The 26,418-nt window shown below is 43.3% G+C and overlaps 1 protein-coding gene across 1 annotated transcript in view; it reads left to right on the top strand.

The window, feature by feature from the left end:
• Positions 1-740: 740 nt before the first annotated feature.
• Positions 741-26,418, top strand: part of slc6a1b (solute carrier family 6 member 1b) — a 36,085-nt gene continuing 10,407 nt past the window's right edge. The window contains exons 1-14 of the mRNA XM_041891856.2: positions 741-1,171; positions 3,607-4,007; positions 4,293-4,424; positions 4,711-4,811; positions 5,124-5,233; positions 5,409-5,541; positions 10,700-10,834; positions 11,203-11,306; positions 11,961-12,085; positions 16,325-16,437; positions 17,746-17,877; positions 21,055-21,157; positions 22,020-22,120; positions 24,242-24,409. Of these exons, the coding sequence (XP_041747790.1) occupies positions 3,782-4,007; positions 4,293-4,424; positions 4,711-4,811; positions 5,124-5,233; positions 5,409-5,541; positions 10,700-10,834; positions 11,203-11,306; positions 11,961-12,085; positions 16,325-16,437; positions 17,746-17,877; positions 21,055-21,157; positions 22,020-22,120; positions 24,242-24,409 (1,683 nt within the window). The 5' untranslated portion in view covers positions 741-1,171; positions 3,607-3,781. The remainder of the gene's footprint in view (positions 1,172-3,606; positions 4,008-4,292; positions 4,425-4,710; positions 4,812-5,123; positions 5,234-5,408; positions 5,542-10,699; positions 10,835-11,202; positions 11,307-11,960; positions 12,086-16,324; positions 16,438-17,745; positions 17,878-21,054; positions 21,158-22,019; positions 22,121-24,241; positions 24,410-26,418) is intronic.

Below are 26,418 nucleotides of genomic sequence, written 5' to 3'. Positions count from 1 at the left end.
AAAGGGAAGAGCCGGGGGTAAAGGGGGAGCCGGGGGTAAAGGGGGGAGTCGGGGGTAAAGGGGGGAGTTGGGGGTAAAGGGGGGAGTCGGGGGTAAAGTGGGGAGTCGGGGTAAAGGGGGAGTCAGGGGTAAAGGGGGAGTCGGGGGTAAAGGGAAGAGCCGGGGGTAAAGGGGAGAGTCGGGGTAAAGGGAAGAGCCGGGGGTAAAGGGGAGAGTCGGGGGTAAAGGGAAGAGCCGGGGGTAAAGGGGGGAGTCGGGGGTAAAGGGGGGAGTCGGGGTTAAAGGGGGGAGTCGAGGGGGGATTCGGGGGTAAAGGGGGGAGGCAGGGTTAAAGTAGGGAATCGGGGGTAAAGGGGGGAGTCGGGGTTAAAGGGAAGAGCCGGGGTTAAAGCACTAAAAAGGACAATATGAATATTGATACAAACATTTGGTTCGAATAGGGCATGGTAAATCCCCCATGGTAGTCCTAAGCCTCAGACCCATCTCCGTCAGTTTACAAAGGAAGCATTCATTTTAATACCATATAACGAATACTTCGTGTGAAAATCATTTGTTGCTAGTGAATCAAGGATGTGATAACTTTCAGATATTTGAACAGTCACGCATAGCTAACAAAATGTTGGAGGTTATATCATATTACGTATCAAACTGTGTCTCTGTGTGAGTGGCACTGTCAATTCGTGTAGAACCCCCCCAAGTTGATGAAAAAGCACTAAGCATATAAAACCGTGAGACAAGAGGATGCCCCTGCCTCAAGCCCGCAATGATCTCAGTGGTGGAAATGTTGGACACGGGGAGGGTCGACTTTCAAATGACATTGACGCTATGTAGATGAGAGCGGGGATTTGTGCTCCGTGGAACATCTCTGGCCGCTGAAGTTAGACGGTGCTGCGAGGTGAAGCTGCTCCCTTTTCGCTGCGTTGTTTCCCGGCTCTGCTCTGCTCTGCTCTCTCCTTCAGCACCACCAAGCTAACGGACAGCACCACTCATACCTGCTTCCTGCAAACTCACCTTTCCCCTCCGGATCATAGTTTGGTTTTGCTTCTCTATCTTCAAATGGAAAATATTTTATTTGGTCTGCTCCGGGAGAATCTGTAAGGACACTACTTTTAGATGAACGCACGGATACTATACCATCGCCCACAATTCAGTCTGGCATTGCAGTTTGATTGTAAGTACCGTTTTTACTTTTAACAGTGAGGGAAAACTTCAGCGCAATGATCAGAACATTGGACAAAACCGAGTGAACCCGTTTGGGGATAAGGAGTTGCGCCTCGGTGGGAAAAAACGGGATTTCAGATGTTGCGCACGGAGTAGCCTAGTCTATTGGATTGGGATACATCGCAACTGTGATATTTTACCAAAACAATGCATGCCACTAGAAAGACGGTGATCAGTCGCTTCATCAGGGCAGATTCCAGGCATAAAGCCACATAAGCGGTTGCTTAGGGCCCCCGACCCCCATCCTTCCCCAAAAACGTACTGTTGAGAGGAAGAATAGTAGACTACACCAGGTGCGATCAGCAGTTTTTTATCGTGTTATGTCAATCAGTAGCAATGTTTCCATTAACTTGTCCACTGATTTTGTTTTCGACATTTAGAAAGATCTGACAATTGCCTGCTATGGGTGCGTTTCCATGTAACTATCTTGTGTCGATAAAAAAAAACAGCTGGACGTAATGACGTCACACTGATAAAAACAATTTTAAAAAATCCGCAAAAACCTACAATGTCGAATAAAAAAGGAAGTGGCAAATGAATGTCTCAGGTAGCCTGCAAAAGCCAACATGGCAAATTGACTAATTTTTGCCATATTCTAATAATTCCCATGTGCCAACATTTCGCCATGATCCGTGCCATGGTGAAACTTGCACTCCTGTAGATCTGATATTATTGGATGGTGAAACTTGCCAGACAATCAGAAAAGCAAGGAAAAGCAATTCAGACATTCTTGAAAGTGAGGACAATCCTTCTCCTGCAAACAAATATTATTTGTTATAGTTGCATTTAAAAAAAAAAAATTGCAAGCATTTAGAATTAAATGTGTAGTGGAGCTTTTGTAGTTATCTTAAAAATTATTCGGGAATCGTCATTTATTCTGAAAAAAAAAATACTTTTACATCATGAATAAAGAAAGTTAGACAAAATAAAAATCAACCCCGGTTGAATGGATAGAAATGTTGTCAATCTTTTTTTTTGTTGCAATATTGCTTTTGTCGAATAAACCTGGGTCAATGGAAACCTGCCTACTGACAGTCACTCAAGTAGCCAGCTATCTAAACTTGTAGTAATCATGGCCGAATACCGACCGGGCACCCAGGGGCCCTGACCTCCAGGGGTCCCAATTGATTTTGTTAGTCATTCTCTAACATGGCATAAGTCATTACAAAATGTGTAGAATTGCAGGAAATTAGCTTTAAAACGGCAAAAATGTATATTTTTTTCTCTATGCCCTATGGCAAAATTTGTAGAATTCCATGAAATTTGTTATAAAATTGCAGTTTCTACTCCGCCCCATGGCAAAATGTGTAGAACTGCAGAAAACTTGCTTTAAAACTTCAACGTTTTATTTACACCCCATCACAAAATGTGTAGAGTCGCAGGAACTTCACTTTAAAACTAAAACATTTCTCTCCATAGCCAAGACCAAAATCTCGGTTAGCCCCAAAAGGCTGCACATCATTTTACACTTGATTCGTTTTTGAAGTTCCATAATTCATGGTATATCTTCCGCAAACAAAGTGTATGAGAGAGAATAAAACCTAAAGCTTGGCGCTTACAAGGTCCTTTTGTTTGACTTCTCTTTCTCCATGCCGTCTCATCTCATAAATATCAAATAGCTGAGGGGAAAAAACGGGGATTTGCCCCCCTTTGTACTACAGCAATAGAGGCACGGTACTATTTAAAAAATAAATGCAGAAAAATACCAAAAGCATGACCTTTGCCAAGCCAATATATCCCAAATTACGCACATTGCGTTTTGAACATAAAAAAAAAAAAGATCAACCAATTTACTGTCTTCTGAGATGTATTATGAATAATTAAAGAAAAACGAGGCCTATATTAAAAAATATTTAACGTTGAATGTGCTTCTACATCTGCATTGCTTGCTCTTTTGGGTTTTAGGCTGGGTTTCTGTAAAGCACTTTGTGATATCTGCTGATGTAAAAAGGGATTTATAAAATACATTTGATTGATTGAATAATTAACAGTCATTTCTAATAATGTGTGGTAATATTTAAACGTTCCATTTGTCCTTTATTTGTGTGCATAAGCCATAGCGTGTTAATGAATGTTATTTCAATTTATTTATTTTTATTAATGGTTGCGTTGTACAGCAATTAACCCTCCAAATGCTGATCGCCACCTGCTCTTAACAGTGTTAAAGGACCTGTCGGCTGAATGTGTGGAGACTTTGAGAGTAACAATGCTGTAAATCAAAGGTCCATTGCTATAAAACATCTCTTGTCCCCAGCGCCACTCACTGAAAACACTTCAATTTGGTTCTTTCCCATGGTAAATCAATATTTAGTAAACAATTAGGGTCCAATTATTATTTTAATTACCTATTCGGTAACATTATTCTCTTGCGCTTTTTGTTTCCAGGTTCGCTTTCCCAACTGGCTCGGTGTTCCCGCTCCTTCTCCTGATTTCCTGCCCATCTAACCGTCCCTTGTCTGGGTAAAGAACCGCGAAGCTGCTGTCTACGTGGACCGGTGGGGTTAACATCTTCCGTCCGCCTGCCAGCCTTGCCAGAAAATCTAAACAGAGAGACAGAGACATGGCGACGAATGGTACCAGAGCCTCGGATGGACACGTTCTAACGGAGGTGAATGCGGAGCCTAACGACAAACCCAAAACCTTGGTCGTCAAAGTTCAGAAAAAGGAACTTCCCGAAAGAGAAAACTGGACTGGAAAATTTGACTTTCTCCTGTCTTGCGTCGGGTACGCAATTGGACTTGGAAATGTCTGGAGATTTCCTTATCTATGTGGGAAGAACGGAGGAGGTAATCAAGATGTTGGCACTTTTCCGTGTTTTCAAAAACAAAAGGAGGCAAAAAACTTAAATAATATCAATTGCTCCTTTTCTCTCCCGACTGTGCGTAATGACTCGCACATTTGTGGGCAACGCTCCGATATCATTCATTTGAGGCGCTGTAGTGTGAAACAAAATATTGGGTTTATCACTGTATCTCTTTAGATTATTTGAAATGTTAATGGTGTATCAATGCAATGGCTCACTTTTATTCACGATTATATTTTTGCTTACTCACCTTTGATCTTCTGTTCAGGGGCCTTCTTGATTCCCTACTTTTTGACGCTCATATTTGCTGGTATGCCCCTGTTTCTGCTCGAAACGTCCCTCGGTCAGTACACGTCGATTGGAGGGCTTGGGGTGTGGAAACTGGCTCCCATGTTCAAAGGTAAATCAAAACCCCGTGTTTAGGTTCACCTGAAATACATCACGTTATATAAGACAAATAGCTGACCTCAAATACTCTTCTTGCTGGTTGACCATAAACGCAATTTGTATTTCTGTGCATGTCTCCAGTCCCGATAGTTTTACAGATCAAACTTCATATTTAGCTAATGCTTTTATATATATATATATATATATATATATATATATATATATATATATTTCAAATTATTTCATTTTGTATTAAATGACAGTATATAAATACCTAATTCCTAATCTCCCTGTTCTAGGTGTTGGTCTGGCTGCTGCAGTGCTTTCTTTCTGGCTAAACATCTACTATATTGTTATCATTGCCTGGGCCATTTACTATCTGTGGTCCTCCTTTACTAGTGTGAGTATGATAAAATCAAGTTAAAAAAAAGATTAATGAATTCATTGAAGGTTTCAAAAAGGAAAACACATTTCCCAAATGAATATCTTTAAGTGACATGACATTGAAAATGTTGGGGCCATTTTGACCATTTGTATCCTGAAAATAAAGAAATACAATTTCTTGTGTGCATAGTTAATTCCAAAGATATTGAATTTGGCCATCAGCACCCCTTCAACAAATTAGGTTGCATGACGCTTGAAAGAGATTGGCAAAATGACAAGAGAGAGAGAGAGAGAGAGAGAAAAAAAAAGCTTTCTTTGTTTTTTCCAGGAGCTACCATGGCAATCATGTGGAAATTCTTGGAACACAGAACGCTGTTACACCAACTACAGCATCTTGAACGCTGCCAACCTCACCAGCGCCGTTCAGGAATTCTGGGAGTAAGAACAAGTCGTTTTATTTCAATTTTTATTTTGATATGCATGGTATTTGGCTGTGGTTGGACCATGCAGTGTTACTGGTGTAAAACAATGAGTCATGGGGTTGAAAAATAATTCATGAATACATTTAATTGACTGGTAGATTGGTTGATTGATTGATTGTGTTGTCCTATAGACGTAACATGCACCAGTTGACAGACGGTCTGGAGAAGCCTGGGGAGATCAGAGCGCCTCTGGCCATCACGCTGGCCATCGCCTGGGTCCTCGTCTATTTCTGTATCTGGAAAGGTGTCGCCTGGACCGGGAAGGTAGGAGGCTGCCACCGACTAAATTGATAGGGTAGGGGCTTAAGATGCTAAATCCACTTGGGAATCTTGACATTCGATTTTGTCTGCCATATTGGATTTTGGAGGATAATCCAACATGCCCCCCTGGTTTATTTGCAAACGTAGGAGGCATGGCTACAGATTCAAAATCCATAGAGAGACCTTTGACTGGAAAAAAATTACAGTTGATCTGTGCCTGGGCCCTGTCTCTAATAATGAGTATTAAGTAGTTAAATGCATCTGTTAAAGGTCAACTGCCCCTTACAACCAACTTGTCTGGTTTTAAACGGCCTATGTGGCATCGATATGAGTCAGAAACATTAACAGAAACATGAATAAAAGCCAGTGACTTCAAAGTGTAAATAGGATAATTTTGGTCATAAAGTCGGTCTTGTCCAAAACTGAATTTTGTAAGTGAGTTCATCACGACTTATTGGAGGGTAGGCTAGGGAGTACGATCATGCACACTTGCCCAGTGTCCACTGACACGAGAGAAGCAGCTGTGCTGATTTGCGCTCTATCAACTGGTTGCGCGCTATCCAACCATAGAATCCAGAACCTCCAGAAAGTGAGACAGACCTGCCCAGTACGCAGCGCCTCAGACTTTTACATAAGACAACACGTCACCAATGTTATGTTGAAATAACCCTAGGCCCTAAGCCCTTCATGGACTGATCACTCGCTGATTTGTTTGACAGTGTCAATCACTCAAGTCTGCAACTTTTTTGGGTGGGGGCAAAATGAGAATTGAGACGATCAGAGAGAGCACTTGTATCCCAACTGCAACTTGTTTTGTAATATATGATTCCCTATGAAACACTACCAGACAGACTCACACTCTGGTAATTGATAGTGAGAAAGTTGTAAAACGCACACAAGTCGCCACTCGCCAGTGACTTGATAAGCTGATTGTGGCCTGGCTGCTCAATGTGCCTGCTTGTTACTGACTATTTTAAAGAAGTGACTATTTTGAGGAAGTGGCTATGTTGTTGCTACGTTGAATCAGGAGGGACAAACAACAGTACCTGCCATGGTACGATATGCAAACATAACCCACCCACCCACATCAAACCAAACCCCCAAGACAACTCTAGTTTGGCTTCAGTCATGGCAGTTAAATGACCAAATCTCACTCTAGTGGCCTCATGGGTGGAATGTTATTAATATATTTCATTATTTCATAATTAATCCACTTTTTTTCTCAACTTTGAAAATCTGGTGTTTCTACAGTTGCTTGCGAAAGTATTCACCCACCTTGGCATTTTTCCTATTTTGTTGCCTTACAACCTGGAATTAAAATGGATTTTTTGTGGGGCTTGTATCATTTGACTTACACAACATGCCTACTTTGAAGATGCAACATTTATTTTTTATTGTGAAACAAACAAGAAATAAGACATAAAAACAGAAAACTTGAGCGTGCATAACTATTCTAAACCCCCCCAACAAAGCCAAAACTTTGTAGAGCCACCTTTTGCCGTAATTACAGCTGCAAGTCTCTTGGGGTATGTCTCTATAAGCTTGGCACATCTAGCCACTGGGATTTTTGCCTATTCTTCAAGGCAAAACTGCTCCAGCTCCTTCAAGTTGGATGGGTTCCACTGGTGTACAGCAATCTTTAAGTCATACCACAGATTCACAATTGGATTGAGGTCTGGGCTTTGACTAGGCCCTTCCAAGACATTTAAATGTTTCCCCTTAAACCACTAAAGTGTTACTTTAGCAGTATGCTTAGGGTCATTGTCCTGCTGGAAGGTGAACCTCCGTCCCAGTCTCAAATCTCTGGAAGACTGAAACAGGTTTCCCTCAAGAATTTCCCTGTATTTAGTGCAATCCATCATTCCTTCAATTCTGACCAGTTTCCCAGTCCCTGCCGATGAAAAACATTACATTTACATTTTAGTCATTTAGCAGACGCTCTTATCCAGAGCGACTTACAGTTAGTGAATACATGTTTTATTTTATTTTTTATACTGGCCCCCCGTGGGAATCGAACCCACAACCATGGCGTTGCAAACGCCATGCTCTATCAACTGAGCTACATCCCTGCCGGCCATTCCTTCCCCTACCCTGGATGACGCTGGGCCAATTGTGCGCCGCCCATGAGTCTCCCGGTCGCGGCCGGCTGCGACAGAGCCTGGATTCGAACCAGGATCTCTAGTGGCACAGTTAGCACTGCGATGCAGTGCCTTAGACCACTGCGCCACTCAGGACACCACAGCATGATGCTGCCACCACCATGCTTCACTGTGGGGATTGTGTTCTCGGGGTGATGAGAGGTATTGGGTTTGAGCCAGACATAGCGGTTTCCTTGATGGCCAAAAAGCTCAATTTTAGTCTCATCTGACCAGAGTACCTTCTTCAATATGTTTGGGGAGTCTCCCACATGGCTTTTGGCCAACACCAAACGTGTTTGCTTATTTATTTCTTTAAGCAATGGCTTTTTTCTGGCCACTCTTCCATAAAGCCCAGCTCTGTGGAGTGTACGGCTTAAAGTGGTCCTATGGACAGATACTCCAATCTCCGCTGTGGAGCTTTGCAGCTCCTTCAGGGTTATCTTTGGTCTCATTGTTGCCTCTCTGATTAATGCCCTCCTTGCCTGGTCCGTGCATTTTGGTGGGCGGCCCTCTCTTGGCAGGTTTGTTGTGGTGCCATATTCTTTCCATTTTTTAATAATGGATTTAATGGTGCTCTGTGGGTTTCTGATATTTTTTATAACCCAACCCTGATCTGTACTTCTCCACAACTTTGTCCTTGACCTGTTTGGAGAGCTCCTTGTTCTTCATGGTGCCGCTTGCTTGGTGGTGCCCCTTGCTTAGTGGTGTTGCAGACTCTGGGGCCTTTCAGAACAGGTGTATATATACTGAGATCATGTGACAGATCATGTGACACTTAGATTGCACACAGGTGGACTTTATTTAACTAATTATGTGACTTCTGAAGGTAATTGGTTGCACCAGATCTTATTTAGGGGCTTCATAGCAAAGGGGGTGAATACATATGCACGCACCACTTTTCCGTTATTTATTTTGTATACATTTTTGAAACAAGTTATTTTGACTATTTTGTGAAATCCAAATAAAAATACATTTAAATTACAGGTTGTAATGCAACAAAATAGGAAAAACGCCAAGGGGGATGAATACTTTTGCAAGGCACTGTAGAAAATCCGGTGTTTCTATGTCAAACGGTTTTGTTATATTCCAGTCTTCTGTGATGTATATAAAGTATAATATTGGGATGCAAACTCAAAATGTAATATATTTCAACTCTACAGTGAGGGAAAAAAGTATTTGATCCCCTGCTGATTTTGTACTTTTGCCCACTGACAAAGAAATGATCAGTCTATAATTTTAATGGTAGGTTTATTTGAACAGTGAGAGACAGAATAACAACAAAAAAATCCAGAAAAACGCATGCCAAAAATGTTATAAATTGATTTGCATTTTAATGAGGGAAATACGTATTTGACCCCCTCTCAATGAGAAAGATTTCTGGCTCCCAGGTGTTTTTTATAAAGGTAACGAGCTGAGATTAGGAGCACACTCTTAAAGGGAGTGCTCCTAATCTCAGTTTGTCACCTGTATAAAAGACACCTGTCCACAGAAGCAATCAATCAATCAGATTCCAAACTCTCCACCTTGGCCAAGACCAAAGAGCTCTCCAAGGATGTCAGGGACAAGATTGTAGACCTACACAAGGCTGGAATGGGCTACAAGACCATCGCCAAGCAGTTTGGTGAGAAGGTGACAACAGTTGGTGCGATTATTCGCAAATGGAAGAAACACAAAATAACTGTCAATCTCCCTCGGCCTGGGGCTCCATGCAAGATCTCACCTTGTGGAGTTGCAATGATCATGAAAATGGTGAGGAATCAGCCCAGAACTACACGGGAGGATCTTGTCAATGATCTCAAGGCAGCTGGGACCATAGTCACCAAGAAAACAATTGGTAACACACTACGCCGTGAAGGACTGAAATCCTGCAGCGCCCGCAAGGTCCCCCTGCTCAAGAAAGCACATATACAGGCCCGTCTGAAGTTTGCCAATGAACATCTGAATGATTCAGAGGAGAGCTGGGTGAAAGTGTTGTGGTCAGATGAGACCAAAATTGAGCTCTTTGGCATCAACTCAACTCACCGTGTTTTGAGGAGGAGGAATGCTGCCTATGACCCCAAGAACACCATCCCCACCGTCAAACATGGAGGTGGAAACATTATGCTTTGGGGGTGTTTTTCTGCTAAGGGGACAGGACAACTTCACCGCATCAAAGGGACGATGGACAGGGCCATGTACCGTCAAATCTTGGGTGAGAACCTCCTTCCCTCAGCCAGGGCATTGAAAATGGATCGTGGAAGGATATTCCAGCATGACAATGACCCAAAACACACGGCCAAGGCAACAAAGGAGTGGCTCAAGAAGAAGCACATTAAGGTCCTGGAGTAGCCTAGCCAGTCTCCAGACCTTAATCCCATAGATAATCTGTGGAGGGAGCTAAGGGTTCGAGTTGCCAAATGTCAGCCTCGAAACCTTAATGACTTGTAGAAGATCTGCAAAGAGGAGTGGGACAAAATCCCTCCTGAGATGTGTGCAAACCTGGTGGCCAACTACAAGAAACATCTGACCTCTGTGATTGCCAACAAGGGTTTTGCCACCAAGTACTAAGTCATGTTTTGTAGAGGGGTCAAATATTTATTTCCCTCATTAAAATGCAAATCAATTTATAACATTTTTGACATGCGTTTTTCTGGATTTTTGTTGTTGTTATTCTGTCTCTCACTGTTCAAATAAACCTACCATTAAAATTATAGACTGATCATGTCTTTGTCAGTGGGCAAACGTACAAAATCAGCAGGGGATCAAACATTTTTTCCCCTCACTGTATATCTGACATGGTACAGGTGTCCTCTTTTTTTAAAGTCCATAACCATGTGTGTGAGGTGTATACTTTTGTTTCAAAGTAGATTTGTTTAAGACTACCAAGAAACACAGTGTCACCCTGATTTAGCCCTCTGCAATAAATGAATGAGAAATCTTCAAAACTAGGCCAAATCAGGAAGTACAGTCACCCTTTAAGTCGGTGTTTGCATAATTCCATTGTTTTGTATTCTAACGAGTGTCTCCCTCGCTCCCTGTTTCAGGTGGTGTACTTCTCAGCAACGTACCCCTACTTCATGCTCTTCATCCTCTTCTGCCGCGGCATCACTCTCCCCGGAGCCATCGATGGAATCCTCTTCTATATCACGCCCAACTTTGAAAAGCTCAAAGAATCAGAGGTAGCTAGCCTTTATCAGTGAACAACAAATACAGAGCGAGGAAGGATGCTGATTGCTGTATGTGATGCTGTGATTTGCAGTGTGTTTTGACTTGCAGTGTGTTTTGACTTGCAGTGTGTTTTGACTTGCAGTGCGTTTTGACTTGCAGTGCATTTTGACATACTGTGTGTTTTGACTTGCAGTGCGTTTTGACTTGCAGTGTGTTTTGACTTGCAGTGCATTTTGACTTGCAGTGTGTTTTGACTTGCAGTGCGTTTTGACTTTCAGTGCGTTTTGACTTGCAGTGTGTTTTGACTTGCAGTGCATTTTGACTTGCAGTGCATTTTGACTTGCAGTGTGTTTTGACTCTCTGTCTCTGTTCTTGTCAGGTGTGGTTGGATGCTGCCACTCAGATCTTTTTTTCTTATGGGCTGGGTCTGGGATCACTGATCGCTCTGGGAAGCTACAACCCCTTCAATAATAATGTTTACAGGTAGGTTTATATCTTTAATACCTCTCAATCCAGCTCTTTACTGCAGCTTATATTCTGCCTCTGCCAATGATGTGTGGACCTATGTCAATGGATTATTCTGCTGTAAGATAGAGGTGAGAGAGAGAGAGAATGAGAGAGTGAGAGAGAGAGAGAGAGAGAATGAGAGAGAGAGAGAGAACGAGAGAGAGAGAGAGAGAGAGAGAGAGAAGAACGAGAGAGAGAAAGAGAGAGAGAGAGAGAGAGAGAGAACGAGAGAGAGAATGAGAGAGAGAGAGAGAGAGAGAGAGAGAGAGAGAGAGAGAGAGAGAGAGAGAGAGAGAGAGAGAGAGAGAGAGAGAGAGAGAGAGAAAACACATCTGTCAGCTGCCACTTCATCTCTGTCTCTCTCCATTTTCTATCCTGGCAATGAACAAACAAATACCCCATCTCTGAAATGAATGGGTCAATCCATTGACATTGCAGTAACGCTCAGCTATAGAATGCAAAATCCTCCCTCCCTCCCTCCCTCCCTCCCTCCCTCCCTCCTCCCTCCTCCCTCCCTCCCTCCCTCCCTCCCTCCCTTCCAAAGGAAATGCGCTGTGGTTTGATAAGGCTTCCATATCAGTGTGCCAACAGCCATTCCAATCCATGCTTTGTCTTTCTCTCTCCCTGCAGAGATTCTGTCATTGTGTGCTGCATCAACTCGTTCACCAGCATGTTCGCTGGCTTGGTCATCTTCTCCATTGTGGGCTTCATGGCCAACGTGACTAAGAGACCTATAATAGAAGTAGCAGCCTCAGGTAATCACTATTGCTATTGCTAATTGCTATTATATAGATATAGATATATAGACTATTGATGTGGATCTTAGTGGAACAATAAAGCATTTAATGCTACGATTTACACGATACACGATTTCGCCAAGTTTTTTCCATCCCAGACTAATTTTCATGATTGGGGTGAAATCCTATAAACTGTTTTTAAGATATCAAGGATCATTTAGCTATTGGATTTAAAATTTTAGGACACTTTTTTTTGGATGAAACATTGAATATGGCCTTACTGCTATTAACCCATAGAAATGCATTGAATAACAGCTTCACACATGGATTAACAGATAGTCCCCCAAAAAAATCTAAAGGAAATTTGTTCTGAAGTTTCTGTCCTATATCTGAGAGATACATGTGAAAGATCAGGAAACTATATACACTACCGTTCAAAAGTTTGGGGTCACTTAGAAATGTCCTTGTTTTCCATGAAAACATACAGTGGGGAAAAAAAGTATTTAGTCAGCCACCAATTGTGCAAGTTCTCCCACTTAAAAAGATGAGAGAGGCCTGTAATTTTCATCATAGGTACACGTCAACTATGACAGAACAAATTGAGATTTTTTTTTCCAGAAAATCACATTGAAATCAATCACTTTGATTTGTTACTTTGGTCCCAGCTCTCTGCAGGTCATTCACTAGGTCCCCCCGTGTGGTTCTGGGATTTTTGCTCACCGTTCTTGTGATCATTTTGACCCCACGGGGTGAGATCTTGCGTGGAGCCCCAGATCGAGGGAGATTATCAGTGGTCTTGTATGTCTTCCATTTCCTAATAATTGCTCCCACAGTTGATTTCTTCAAATCAAGCTGCTTACCTATTGCAGATTCAGTCTTCCCAGCCTGGTGCAGGTTTACAATTTTGTTTCTGGTGTCCTTTGACAGCTCTTTGGTCTTGGTCATAGTGGAGTTTGGAGTGTGAATGTTTGAGGTTGTGGACAGGTGTCTTTTATACTGATAACAAGTTCAAACAGGTGCCATTAATACAGGTAACGAGTGGAGGACAGAGGAGCCTCTTAAAGAAGAAGTTACAGGTCTGTGAGAGCCAGAAATCTTGCTTGTTTGTAGGTGACCAAATACTTATTTTCCACCATAATTTGCAAATAAATTCCTAAAAAATCCTACAATGTGCTTTTCTGGATTTTTTTCCCTCATTTTGTCTGTCATAGTTGACGTGTACCTATGATGAAAATTACAGGCCTCTCTCATCTTTTTAAGTGGGAGAACTTGCACAATTGGTGGCTGACTAAATACTTTTTTCCCCCACTGTACATGAAATGAGTTTGAATAGGAAATAAAGCAAAATGAATAGGAAATGTAGTCATTGACAAGGTTAGAAATAATGATTTTTAATTGAAATAATAATTGTGTCCTTCAAACTTTGCTTTCATCAAATAATCCTCCATTTGCAGCAATTACAGCCTTGCAGACCTTTGGCATTCTAGTTGTCAATTTGTTGAGGTAATCTGAAGAGATGTCAACCCATGCTTACTGAAGCACGTCCCACAAGTTGGATTGGCTTGATGGGCACTGCTTACGTACCATACGGTCAAGCTGCTCCCACAACAGCTCAATAGGGTTGAGATCCGATGACTGTGCTGGCCACTCCATTATAGACAGAATACCAGCTGACTGCTTCTTCCCTAAATAGTTATTGCATAGTTTGGAGCTGTGCTTTGGGTCATTGTCCTGTTATAGGAGGAAATTGGCTCCAATCAAGCGCCGTCCACAGGGTATGGCATGGCGTTGCAAAATGGAGTGATAGCCTTTCTTCTTCAAGATCCCTTTTACCCTGTACAAATCTCCCACTTTACCACCACCAAAGCACCCCCAGACCATCACATTGCCTCCACCATGCTTGACAGATGGCATCAAGCACTCCTCCAGCATCTTTTCATTTGGTCTGCGTCTCACAAATGTTCTTCTTTGTGATCCGAAAACCTCAAACTTCGATTCGTCTGTCCATAACACTTTTTTCCAATCTTCCTCTGTCCAGTGTCTGTGTTCTTTTTCCCATTTTAATCTTTTATTTTTATTGGCCAGTCTGAGATATGGCTTTTTCTTTGCAACTCTGCCTAGAAGGTCAGCATCCCGGAGTCGCCTCTTCACTGTTGACGTTGAGACTGGTGTTTTGCGGGTACTATTTAATGAAGCTGCCAGTTGAGGACCTATGAGGTGTCTGTTTCTCAAACTAGACACTAATGTATTTGTCCTCTTGCTCAGTTGTGCACTGGGGCCTCCCACTCCTCTTTCTATTCTGGTTAGAGCCAGTTTGCGCTGTTCTGTGAAGGGAGTAGTACACAGCGTTGTACGAGTTCTTCAGTTTCTTGGCAATTTCTCGCATGGAATAGCCTTCATTTCTCAGAACAAGAATAGACTGACGAGTTTCAGAAGAAAGTTATTTGTTTCTGGACATTTTGAGGCTGTAATCGAACCCACAATTGCTGATGCTCCAGATACTCAACTAGTCTCAAGAATGCCAGTTTTATTGCTTCTTTAATCAGCACAACAGTTTTCAGCTGTGCTAACGTAATTGCAAAATGGTTTTCTAATGATCAATTAGCCTTTTAAAATGATAAACTTGGATTAGCAAACACAACGTGCCATTGGAACACAGGGCTGATGGTTTCTGATAATGGGCCTCTGTACGCCTATGTAGATATTCCATTAAAAATCACCCGTTTCCAGCAACAATAGCCATTTACAACATGTGTCTACACTGTATTTGTCAAGCGTGCTGTAGGTGGGTGTAGTGGTGGAATCAAGCGCAGGACACCGAAGTATAGTCCAAAAGACTTTAGTAATATTTCCAACAAGGAAAATATGAACACACGTGCCCGAAGGCGAAATTACGCACGAAGGCGACAAAATAACGGCGCACTAAACATGTGCGAAAAACGTTCCAACGTAGTGGAGTGCAGCTCAACCGAGCGAGAATGCAACAAACAAGCAACACAACGACAGCAAAATATTCAATAACACACAACACTAGACAAACACAACGAGAAACTTATAAGACACTAATTACGCTAAACGAGAAACAGGTGTCACAACAAACAGACAAAAGCAAACGAACATGAAACATACAACGGTGGCAGCTAGTATTCCGGAGACAACGAACGCCGAAGCCTTCCCGAACAAGGAAGAGAGGCAGCCTCGGCCGAAACCGTGACAGTATTTCTGATCAATTTGATGTTATTTTAATGGACAAAAAAAATGCTTTTCTTTCGAAAACAAGGACATTTCTAAGTGATCTCAAATTTTTGAACGGTAGTGTATATATCAATTATTATTATTATATACATTTATTTTTTTACCCCTTATTTTAGGCACTAAACTATCTCCAAATATGCTTCCATTAGTTTTTTTAACCGGTAACAGGCTACCTTCAGGATAGTCTTGTGAAGCTTGTGGGCGTCCTAGAGCAAAATGTACGCATCCTAGACATGTACGTGTTCGCGAGAATCACACCTTTCCACAGAGAGGTCATATTAGTGTGTAGCCCAAACCGTTCAGACGCTACAGACAAAAGTTGGCAGATCGGATGTACCGACTTCAGACGAGTCCCGTGACGCTTGTGGGGGTCGTAGAGGAAAACGTAGTTGAAGCTTGCGGGGCTTCGGAAAATCGACTCGGGGGGTTGGTTTAAAAAATCAGATTTTAAGAAGATACATTTTTGAAATAGGAGAGGTTTAGCCATGATTTCATGGCTGTGGTAACTAGTGGCTACCCAACACGCACCGTGAGGACCGAGGTAATGGAAGACAGATTGGTGGAGCTTTAGAGAGAACGCTCCAGAAGCCTTTTCAATAATACAAGTTTTATAACACCTCCGATCCTTTATGTAGAATATAAAGTCCATACTGGTCACATCTGACCAACCATTCTGAATTGGAGGTATTGTACTGCCCGTGTAAACGCAGCGTATGCTATATAAATGAATAAATTGCCTATACCTACGAGCCATCAAGTGATTTACCGGAACACATAGCAATGGTACCGTAGTACCGTAGGTTCTCATTGAACATGCCAGGATTAGGCTTAATCTGGGTCCAGGAAGGAAACCGGTCCTTAGAGCAAATCCTTGCAACCATACATATGAGCCATTTAAGTGAGTTTTTTAAAACACTATCCTATATGTGTATTTTAAACAGGACCGGGAGGTATAAGGTTGTCATATCCCGTCTCTGACTGCCTGTCCGTGTTGTGTTGCAGGTCCAGGCTTGGCGTTCTTGGCCTACCCAGAGGCAGTAACCCAGCTGCCGATCTCTCCTCTTTGGGCGATACTGTTCTTCTCTATGCTGCTGATGCTGGGAATCGACAGTCAGGTGAGGGAACAACAGCCATTTGGAGTTCCTGTGTTGTGTTGTCCTGTGTTGTTGTGTTGTTCTGTGTTGTTGTGTTGTTTTGTCCTGTGTTGTTGTGTTGTTTTGTCCTGTGTTGTTGTGTTGTGTTGTCCTGTATTGTGATGTGTTGTTGTGTTGTGTTGTCCTGTATTGTGATGTGTTGTGTTGTCCTGTGTTGTGTTGTTGTGTTGTGTTGTGTTGTCCTGTATTGTGATGTGTTGTGTTGTCCTTTGTTCTGTTGTTGTGTTGTGTTGTCCTGTATTGTGATGTGTTGTGTTGTCCTGTGTGTGTTGTGTTGTTGTGTTGTGTTGTCCTGTATTGTGATGTGTTGTGTTGTCCTGTGTTGTGTTGTGTTGTTGTGTTGTGTTGGACCATGGATGTACAGTAGTATTATCCATCCAATGCAGTGCTTGACTTGGTTGAGCTAAAGGATTGCAATACGTTTTGGCTAATATTCTACAAGAGGTGCAGGAACTTAAGCAGTAGAACACGTCAGGTGCAGGAATTCAGTTCAAGTCGAGCACTGATCTAATGTATCTAACCTAAGGGGTATACTGCAAAGGAGGATCAAGGAGTTAGCCAGCTAACTTACATTTTAATTTTTCAGAAAGATAAATTTGAAATAGACATAATCTAATTGATTCAACAAACGCTTAGCTTTTTTAATTAACCATAAAATCAATAGTTATTTCTGGTTGCTTATCAAAGTTAGCTGACCAACTCATTGAATCTGCTTTGTAGTATATCCCTGTAGTAGTGTACTGTGGAGGAATAGTATTATCTAATGTGTTGTGTAGTAGTGTACTGTGGAGGTACAGTATTCCCAGCAAACCAAAATTGGTTCTGTGAAAGTTCCCAGAACATTTGTTACGTTGCGTCAAATGTTCTCATAACACAAAAACTGTTCAGTTGTGATGATGATTATACAATGTTTGTATAAAACATTCGACTGATGTTGTAAGAATGTTCCCAGAACATATTTAGTCTGTTTGTGTTATTACGTTACCTGGAAACCTAATGAGAACGTTTGGGGAATGTTCTGTGGTGGTTTTTACAGATGTTGTGCACAACAGTTTAGTGAATGTTAGGATAACGTTCTGATGACATTTAATTACATTTAAAAAAAAAAATTCAGATTGTTATCTAAAACATTCTTTGAATGTTTTTTTGGGATGTTATCATCCTAACGTTAGATAAAAACCCTAACTAGAACTTAATGGGAATCTTAGCTAATGTTCTTGGAATGTTCCCAGTTTGCTGGGTTATCTAATATCGTTATCTTCTGTGTAGTTCTGCACGGTGGAGGGGTTCATCACTGCGTTGGTGGATGAGTTCCCCAGGGCTCTGAGAGGAAGAAGAGAACTCTTCATCGCTGCCGTCTGCCTGGTGTCTTATATCATCGGCCTGTCCAACATCACACAGGTACGGTACACACACACACACAGGTACGGTACACACACACACACAGGTACGGCACACACACACACACAGGTACGGCACACACACACAAATACGTCTTTATCTTGTTGTCTGGACATTGCTTCAGCCAGAAAACCAGATTTCAACCAGAAAATGATGTCACTAATGTCCCATGCCAGATATTGCCAGCTGGGATTGGTCTTCATGGTGTATTGTATAGGGGGGAAAAAGTGCTCTGTCGTGGTTCACTTGAGGTAACTGGGTTCACTTGTATTGTGATGTAATGGCAGTGTAGTTAACTTTATCTGTGTTTATCTATCAGTTAGATAGATGTACTTAAACTTTATCTGTGTAATGTACTCTGGTCAGATGAGACTAAAATTGAGCTTTTTGGCCATCAAGGAAAACACTATGTCTGGCACAAACCCAACACCTCTCATCACCCCGAGAACACCATCCCCACAGTGAAGCATGGTGGTGGCAGCATCATGCTGTGGGGATGTTTTTCATCGGCAGGGACTGGGAAACTGGTCAGAATTAAAGGAATGATGGATGACGCTAAATACATTTTTGAGGGAAACCTGTTTCAGTCTTCCAGAGATTTGAGACTGGGATGGAGGTTCACCTTCCAGCAGGACAATGACCCTAAGCATACTGCTAAAGCAACACTCGAGTGGTTTAAGGGGAAACATTGAAATGTCTTGGAATGGCCTAGTCAAAGCCCAGACCTCAATCCAATTGAGAATCTGTGGTATGACTTAAAGATTGCTGTACACCAGCGGAACCCATCCAACTTGAAGGAGCTGGAGCAGTTTTGCCTTGAAGAATGGGCAAAAATCCCAGTGGCTAGATGTGCCAAGCTTATAAAGACATACCCCGAGCGACTTGCAGCTGTAATTGCTGCAAAAGGTGGCTCTACAAAGTATTGACTTTGGGGGGGGTAAATAGTTATGCATGCTCAAAAAAATGGCATCTTCAAAGTGGTAGGCATGTCGTGTAAATCAAATGATACAAACCCCCCAAAAATCAATTTTAATTCCAGGTTGTAAGGCAACAAAATAGGGAAAATGCCAAGGGGGGGGTGAATACTTTCGCAAGCCACTCTATATCATCTTTAAGTCCGTGTTCATTTTCCCTCAGTACAATAATATTACTTTAATAAGTTGTGTTGAAATCCATTCCTGTATCTGATCAGATGACGTAATGTAGTCAGTCTACCGCGTCATTCTAACTCATTCATCCACGAGCTCCCTCTTCCCCCCCTGGGCTCTTTCACAGGATCAAGCCAGGGGAAAACGATGATGTCTTCTCAAGCTCCACATCCCAAACTCTAAGGTCCAGAACTCTCCTCCTAAACCGTCGTCTACTCACTGATGTAGCGTGGCCACTGACCAATCACTGAACGCTCCAAGTCACCCCTCTAGTCCCCTGCTTGTATGAAACACTACCCACCCCATTGCACCGCTCTTCACAGCATCATCACATCTGTCACTGGAGATTCATGTCTGCATTCTTCTTGGATTGAATCAATCGGCCTAATCAGTTGTTCAGCTCTGCAGTTCCAGTCCACCCTGTACTAGAGCTGGGCTCCAGAGCCCTGAACCTCCCAGCCCTGAACCTCCCAGCCCTGAACGTCCCATCCCTGAACCTCCCAGCCCTGAACGTCCCATCCCTGAACCTCCCAGCCCTGAACTTCCCATCCCTGAACGTCCCAGCCCTGAACTTCCCAGCCCTGAACTTCCCAGCCCTGAACGTCCCGGCCCTGAACTTCCCGGCCCTGAACTTCCCAGCCCTGAACGTCCCAGCCCTGAACGTCCCAGCCCTGAACGTCCCAGCCCTGAACGTCCCAGCCATGAGCCTCCTAGCCCTGAACCTCCCAGGCACGCAATCAGGCAGCTAGGCAGGCAAGCACATAGGCTACATCACATCAGATTGGTTCTATCTTCTATCCTGTATCCCCCCATCCCTCCCTGACTTGCTGGTATCTTTCTGCCTCTCTCTGCACACACTTGCGAAGATTCTCCACAATGTACCTAGTCTTCGTTGTTATGCTTAAGACCAGTTCTATGCCACCAGTTCTATGCCACCACCAGTTCTACGCCACCAGTTCTATGCCACCACCAGTTCTATGCCGCCACCAGTTTAATGCCACCAGTTCTATGCCACCACCAGTTCTACGCCACCAGTTCTATGCCCCCACCAGTTCTATGCCACCAGTTCTATGCAACCAGTTCTACGCCACCAGTTCTATGCCACCACCAGTTCTACGCCACCAGTTCTATGCCACCACCAGTTCTACCCCACCAGTTCTATGCCACCACCAGTTCTATGCCACCAGTTCTACGCCACCAGTTCTATGCCCCCACCAGTTCTATGCCACCACCAGTTCTATGACACCAGTTCTATACCACCAGTTCTATGCCACCACCAGTTCTATGACACCAGTTCTACGCCACCAGTTCTATGCCACCACCAGTTCTACGCCACCAGTTCTATGCCCCCACCAGTTCTATGCCACCAGTTCTACGCCACCAGTTCTATGCCAACACCAGTTCTATGCCACCACCAGTTCTATGCCACCAGTTCTATACCACCAGTTCTATGACACCAGTTCTATACCACCAGTTCTATGCCACCACTAGTTCTATGCCACCAGTTCTATACCACCAGTTCTATGACACCAGTTCTATACCACCAGTTCTATGCCACCACCAGTTCTATGCCACCACCAGTTCTATGCCACCAGTTCTATGCCACCAGTTCTATGCCACCACCAGTTCTATGCCACCACCAGTTCTAAACCACCAGTTCTATGCCACCAGTTCTATGCCACCACCAGTTCTATGCCACCAGTTCTATGCCACCAGTTCTATAACACCACCAGTTCTATGCCACCACCAGTTTTATGCCACCAGTTCTATGCCACCAGTTCTATGCCACCAGTTCTATACCACCAGTTCTATGCCACCACCAGTTCTATGCCACCACCAGTTCTATGCCACCAGTTCTATGCCACCACTTCTATGCCACCACCAGTTCTATGCCACCAGTCCTATGTCACAGCTCTTTGTGAGGCCAAATTATGAAAACAAAGAGTTGTATATAAACGAGGAAACAAGTGATTGTGTCTCTAACGACTCTCCTCTCCTATTCTGTTCTATTCTCTGCCTCTTCCAATAGGGTGGGCTTTATGTGTTCAAGCTGTTTGACTACTACTCTGCCAGCGGAATGTGCCTGCTCTTCCTGGTTTTCTTCGAGTGCGTCTCCATATCCTGGTTCTACGGTGAGTCAGTGACATCACTTCCTGTTAGTGCTATGGTGACATCACTAACCTGACGTTGATGACCATGTCTTCAGACTGATGTGTAAAGAATTGTCCAGCGCAACTCAATAGTCTGTGTGCAAAAGTATTGGGGTCCGCTCAACATAATAGTCTTTGGGTCTGCTCAACGTAATAGTCTGTGGGTCTGCTCAATGTACTAGTCTTTGGGTCTGCTCAATGTAATAGTCTTTGGGTCTGCTCAATGTACTAGTCTTTGGGTCTGCTCAATGTAATAGTCTTTGGGTCTGCTCAACGTAATAGTCTTTGGGTCTGCTCAACGTAATAGTCTTTGGGTCTGCTCAACGTAATAGTCTTTGGGTCTGCTCAACGTACTAGTCTTTGGGTCTGCTCAATGTAATAGTCTTTGGGTCTGCTCAATGTAATAGTCTTTGGGTCTGCTCAACGTAATAGTCTTTGGGTCTGCTCAATGTAATAGTCTTTGGGTCTGCTCAACGTAATAGTCTTTGGGTCTGCTCAACGTACTAGTCTTTGGGTCTGCTCAATGTAATAGTCTTTGGGTCTGCTCAACGTAATAGTCTTTGGGTCTGCTCAACGTAATAGTCTTTGGGTCTGCTCAATGTAATAGTCTTTGGGTCTGCTCAATGTAATAGTCTTTGGGTCTGCTCAACGTAATAGTCTGTGGGTCTTCTCAATGTAATAGTCTTTGGGTCTGCTCAACGTAATAGTCTTTGGGTAAAAGGTTTGGGTGCTGGGCTTCCGATACTGCTACAAAATTCCATATCTAAAGACTGCTTCCAGTGAGTGCAGCTTCTTGTCTTCAATCATAGGACATTTGACCTACAATGTCTTGTATATGTTGCAGGTGCCGATAAGTTCCTTGCCAACATTGAGGAGATGATTGGCCACAAGCCCTGCCTGTGGTGGAAGCTCTGTTGGGTCGTGTTCACCCCTCTTATTGTGGCTGTAAGTACTCTCTCTCTCTTCCTGTCTCTCCTTCTCTCTCTCTCTCTCTCTCTCTCTCTCTCTCTCTCTCTCTCTCTCTCTCTCTCTCTCTCTCTCTCTCTCGCTCTCTCTCTTCCTCTCTCTCTCTCTCTCTCTCTCTCTCTCTCTCTCTCTCTCTCTCTCTCGCTCTCTCTCTTCCTCTCTCCCTCTCTCTCTCTCTCTTCCTCTCTCTCCTTCTCTCTCTCTTCCTCTCTCTCTTCCTCCCCCTCTCTCTCTCTCTTCCTCTCTCTCTCTCTCTCTCTCTCTTCCTCTCTCTCCTTCTCTCTCTCTTCCTCTCTCTCTTCCTCTCTCATTCTCTCTCTCTTCCCTCTCTCTCTCCTTCTCTCTCTCTTCCTCCCCCTCTCTCCTTCTCTCTCTCTTCCTCCCCTCTCTCTCCTTCTCTCCCTCTTCCTCCCCCTCTCTCTCCTCCTCTCTCTCTCTTCCTCCCTCTCTCCACCTCTCTCTCTTCCTCCCCCTCTCTCCTCTCTCTCTCTTCCTCTCCTTCTCTCTCTCTTCCTCCCCCTCTCTCTCTCATTCTCTCTCTTCCTCCCCTCTCTATCTTCCTCTCTCTCTTCCTCCCCCCTCTCTCCTTCTCTCTCTCTTCCTCCCCTCTCTCTCCTTCTCTCTCTCTTCCTCCCCCTCTCTCTCCTTCTCTCTCTCTCTTCATCCCCCTCTCTCTTCCCCCCTCTCCTTCTCTCTCTCCTTCTCTCTCGCTTCCTCCTCTCTCTCCTTCTCTCTCTCTTCCCCTCTCTCCTTCTCTCCCTTCCTCCCCCTCCGTCCTCCTCTCTCTCTTCCTCCTTCTCTCTCCTCTCTCTCTTCCTCCCCCCTCTCTCCTTCTCTCTCTATATCTCTTCCCCTGTCTCAGTCTTTCTTCTCTCTACACTCTTAAAGCATAGCACTACAAATCAATGTCAAATCATGAATTTTGGTCAACTACCACAATGTATACAACTGTCTGGTGTTATTGTATGGAGGGCTGTTAGTGCCAAAAATAAAGAACAAACTATACAACATATTTTTGTCATTAACAACTCTCCATATTCCTGCAACCTTGGTCAAATCAAATCAAATGAAATTGTATTTGTCACATGTGCCGAATACAACAGGTGTAGACTTTACCGTGAAATGCTGACTTACGAGCCCTTTCCCAACAATGCAGAGTTAAAAAGTAAGAAAATTAGCTAAAATAAAAAAGGAAATAGTAACACAATAAAATAACAATAATGAAGCTAGAAGCAGTAGCGGTACTGAGTCAATGTGCAGGGGTACGAGGTAGTTGAGGTTGAGGTTGTACATGTAGGCGGTCATCCCCCTCTTCAAAGGGGGTGACACTCTAGATCCAAACTGTTACAGACCTATATCAATCCTGCCCTTCCTTTCGAAAGTATTTGAAAGCCTAGTTAACAAACAGATCACAGACCATTTCGAATCCCACCGTACCTTCTCCGCTATGCAATCTGGTTTCCGAGCTGGTCATGGGTGCACCTCAGCCACGCTCAAGGTCCTAAACGATATTATAACCACGATCGATAATAGACAGTACTGTGCAGCCGTCTTCATCGACCTGGCCAAGGCTTTTGACTCTGTCAATCACCGCATTCTAATTGGCAGACTTAATAGCCTTGGTTTCTCAAATGACTGCCTCACCTGGTTCACCAACTACTTCTCAGATAGAGTTCAATGTGCCAAATCGGAGGGCCTGTTGTCTGGACCTCTGGCAGTCTCTATGGGGGTGCCACAGGGTTCAATTCTCGGGCCGACTCTATTCTCTGTGTATATCAATGATGTCGCTCTTGCTGCTGGTGACTCTCAGATCCACCTCTATGCAGACGACACCATTTTGTATACATCTGGCCCTTCATTGGACACTGTGTTAACAAACCTCCAAACGAGCTTCAATGCCATACAACACTCCTTCCGTGACCTCCAACTGCTCTTAAACGCTAGTAAAACTAAATGCATGCTCTTCAATCGAACGCTGCTTGCACCCGCCCGCCCGACTAGAATCACTACTCTCCACGGGTCTGACTTAGAATATGTGGACAACTACAAATACCTAGGTGTCTGGTTTCCAATAGGTTGTTCTTCTGTCTTCTCTTCCAGGGAGTTTTCCTGTTCAGTGCTGTCCAGATGGTTCCTCTCACCATGAACAACTATGTGTTCCCCGCCTGGGGCCAGGGAGTGGGCTGGTGCATGGCCCTGTCCTCCATGCTCCTGATACCTGGATACATGATCTACATGTTCCTCAACCTCAAGGGGGATTACAAAGAGGTATGGACATCTTCTTCTTTCTTCCTCAGCTGCTGCCAATCACTATATATATATATATATATATATATTGTATTTGTATTTATTATGGCTCCCCATTAGTTCCTGCCAAGGCAGCAGCTACTCTTCCTGGGGTCCAGCAAAATTAAGGCAGTTATGCAATTTTAAAAACATTACAGTACATTTCACAACAGATATCTCAACACATTAAGTGTGTACCCTCAGTCTCTACTACATCCATTCAACACTAAATCCATGTGTACGTGTTTGTAGAGTGCGTGTGTTAGCATGCGTATGTGTATGTGTGTGTCTGTAACTGTGTGTGTGTGTGTCTCTTCACAGTCCCCGCTGTTCCATAAGGTGTATTTTTATCAGTTTTTTAAAATCTGATTCTACTGCTTGCATCAGTTACCTGATGTGGAATAGAGTTCCATGTAGTCATGGCTCCATGTAATACTGTGCGCATCCCATAGTCTGTTCTGGACTTGGGGACTGTGAAGAGACCTCTGGTGGCATGTCTTGTGGGGTATGCATGGGTGTCTGAGCTGTATGCTAGTAGACACTACTTGTATTTGTGAGAGGTATTGACATGTTGACTGCACCGAGCTGTCTGTTTAATCTTTCCTCTACTTTGAGCCAGGAGAGATTGACATGCATATTATTAATATAAGCTCTCTGTGTATATTTAAGGGTCAGCCGTGCTGCCCTGTTCTAGGCCAATAGTAATTTTCCTAAGTCCCTCTTTGTGGCACCTGACAACACGACTGGACAGTAGTCCAGGTGCGACAAAACTAGGGCCTGTAGGACCTGCCTTTTTGATAGCGTTTTTAAGAAGGCAGAGCAGCGCTTTATTATGGACAGACCTCTCCCCATCTTAGCTACTGTTGCTTCAATATGTTTCGACCATGACAGTTTACAATCCAAGGTTACTCCAAGCAGTTTAGTCTCCTCAACTTGCTCAATTTCCACATTATTCATTACAATATTTAGTTGAAGTTTAGGGTTTAGTGAATGATTTGTCCCAAATACAATGCATTTAGTTTTTGAAATATTTAGGACTAATTGATTTCTTGCCACCCATTCTGAAACTGACTGCAGCTCTTTGTAAAGTGTTGCAGTGATTTCACTCGCTGTAGAAGCTGACGTGTATGGTGTTGAGTCAACAGCATACACTACATGTTATGACGAGTTTCTCGGGTGTTCAAGTAATCAAAGATGTAAGAATGTAGTTGGACACTTTGTAGAAAGTTAATGCAAATGTTTTATTAATCGGTACCGGGTTAGAGACAACAATGGACAGAGCTTTGCCTTTTGCTGTTTCCAACTATCGAACAAAGATTCACTCTCCCTTATATACCCTTAGTTATCTTCCTTTCACATACATCTGGCACTCCCTTTCTCTGTTGTTATTACCCTTTGCCCCAGGTCATTATATCCTGTCCATCAATCACACGACCCTAAACATCACTAATCTCCTTTGACATAAGGAATGTAGACTTCATGCCCCAAAACCAATTATCTCATAACTACCTCGGTCCTCACACTATTATGACATGACATCATTACACTACTGTTCAAAAGTTTGGGGTCACTTAGAAATGTCCTTGTTTTCCATGAAAACATACATGAAATTAGTTTGAATAGGAAATATAGAAAAATGAACAGGAAATTTAGTCATTGACAAGGTTAGAAATAATGATTTTTAATTGAAATAATAATTGTGTCCTTCAAACTTTGCTTTCGTCAAAGAATCCTCCATTTGCAGCAATTACAGCCTTGCAGACCTTTGGCATTCTAGTTGTCAATTTGTTGAGGTAATCTGAAGAGATTTTACCCCATGCTTCCTGAAGCACCTCCCACAAGTTGGATTGGCTTGATGGGCACTTCTTACGTACTATACGGTCAAGCTGCTCCCACAACAGCTCAATAGGATTGAGGTCCGGTGACTGTGCTGGCCACTCCATTATAGACAGAATACCAGCTGACTGCTTCTTCCCTAAACAGGTCTTGCA

Source organism: Coregonus clupeaformis, chromosome 12 (assembly GCF_020615455.1).
Source record: "Coregonus clupeaformis isolate EN_2021a chromosome 12, ASM2061545v1, whole genome shotgun sequence".
NCBI lineage: Eukaryota > Metazoa > Chordata > Actinopteri > Salmoniformes > Salmonidae > Coregonus > Coregonus clupeaformis.
This window is presented reverse-complemented; position numbering and strand designations above follow the sequence as displayed.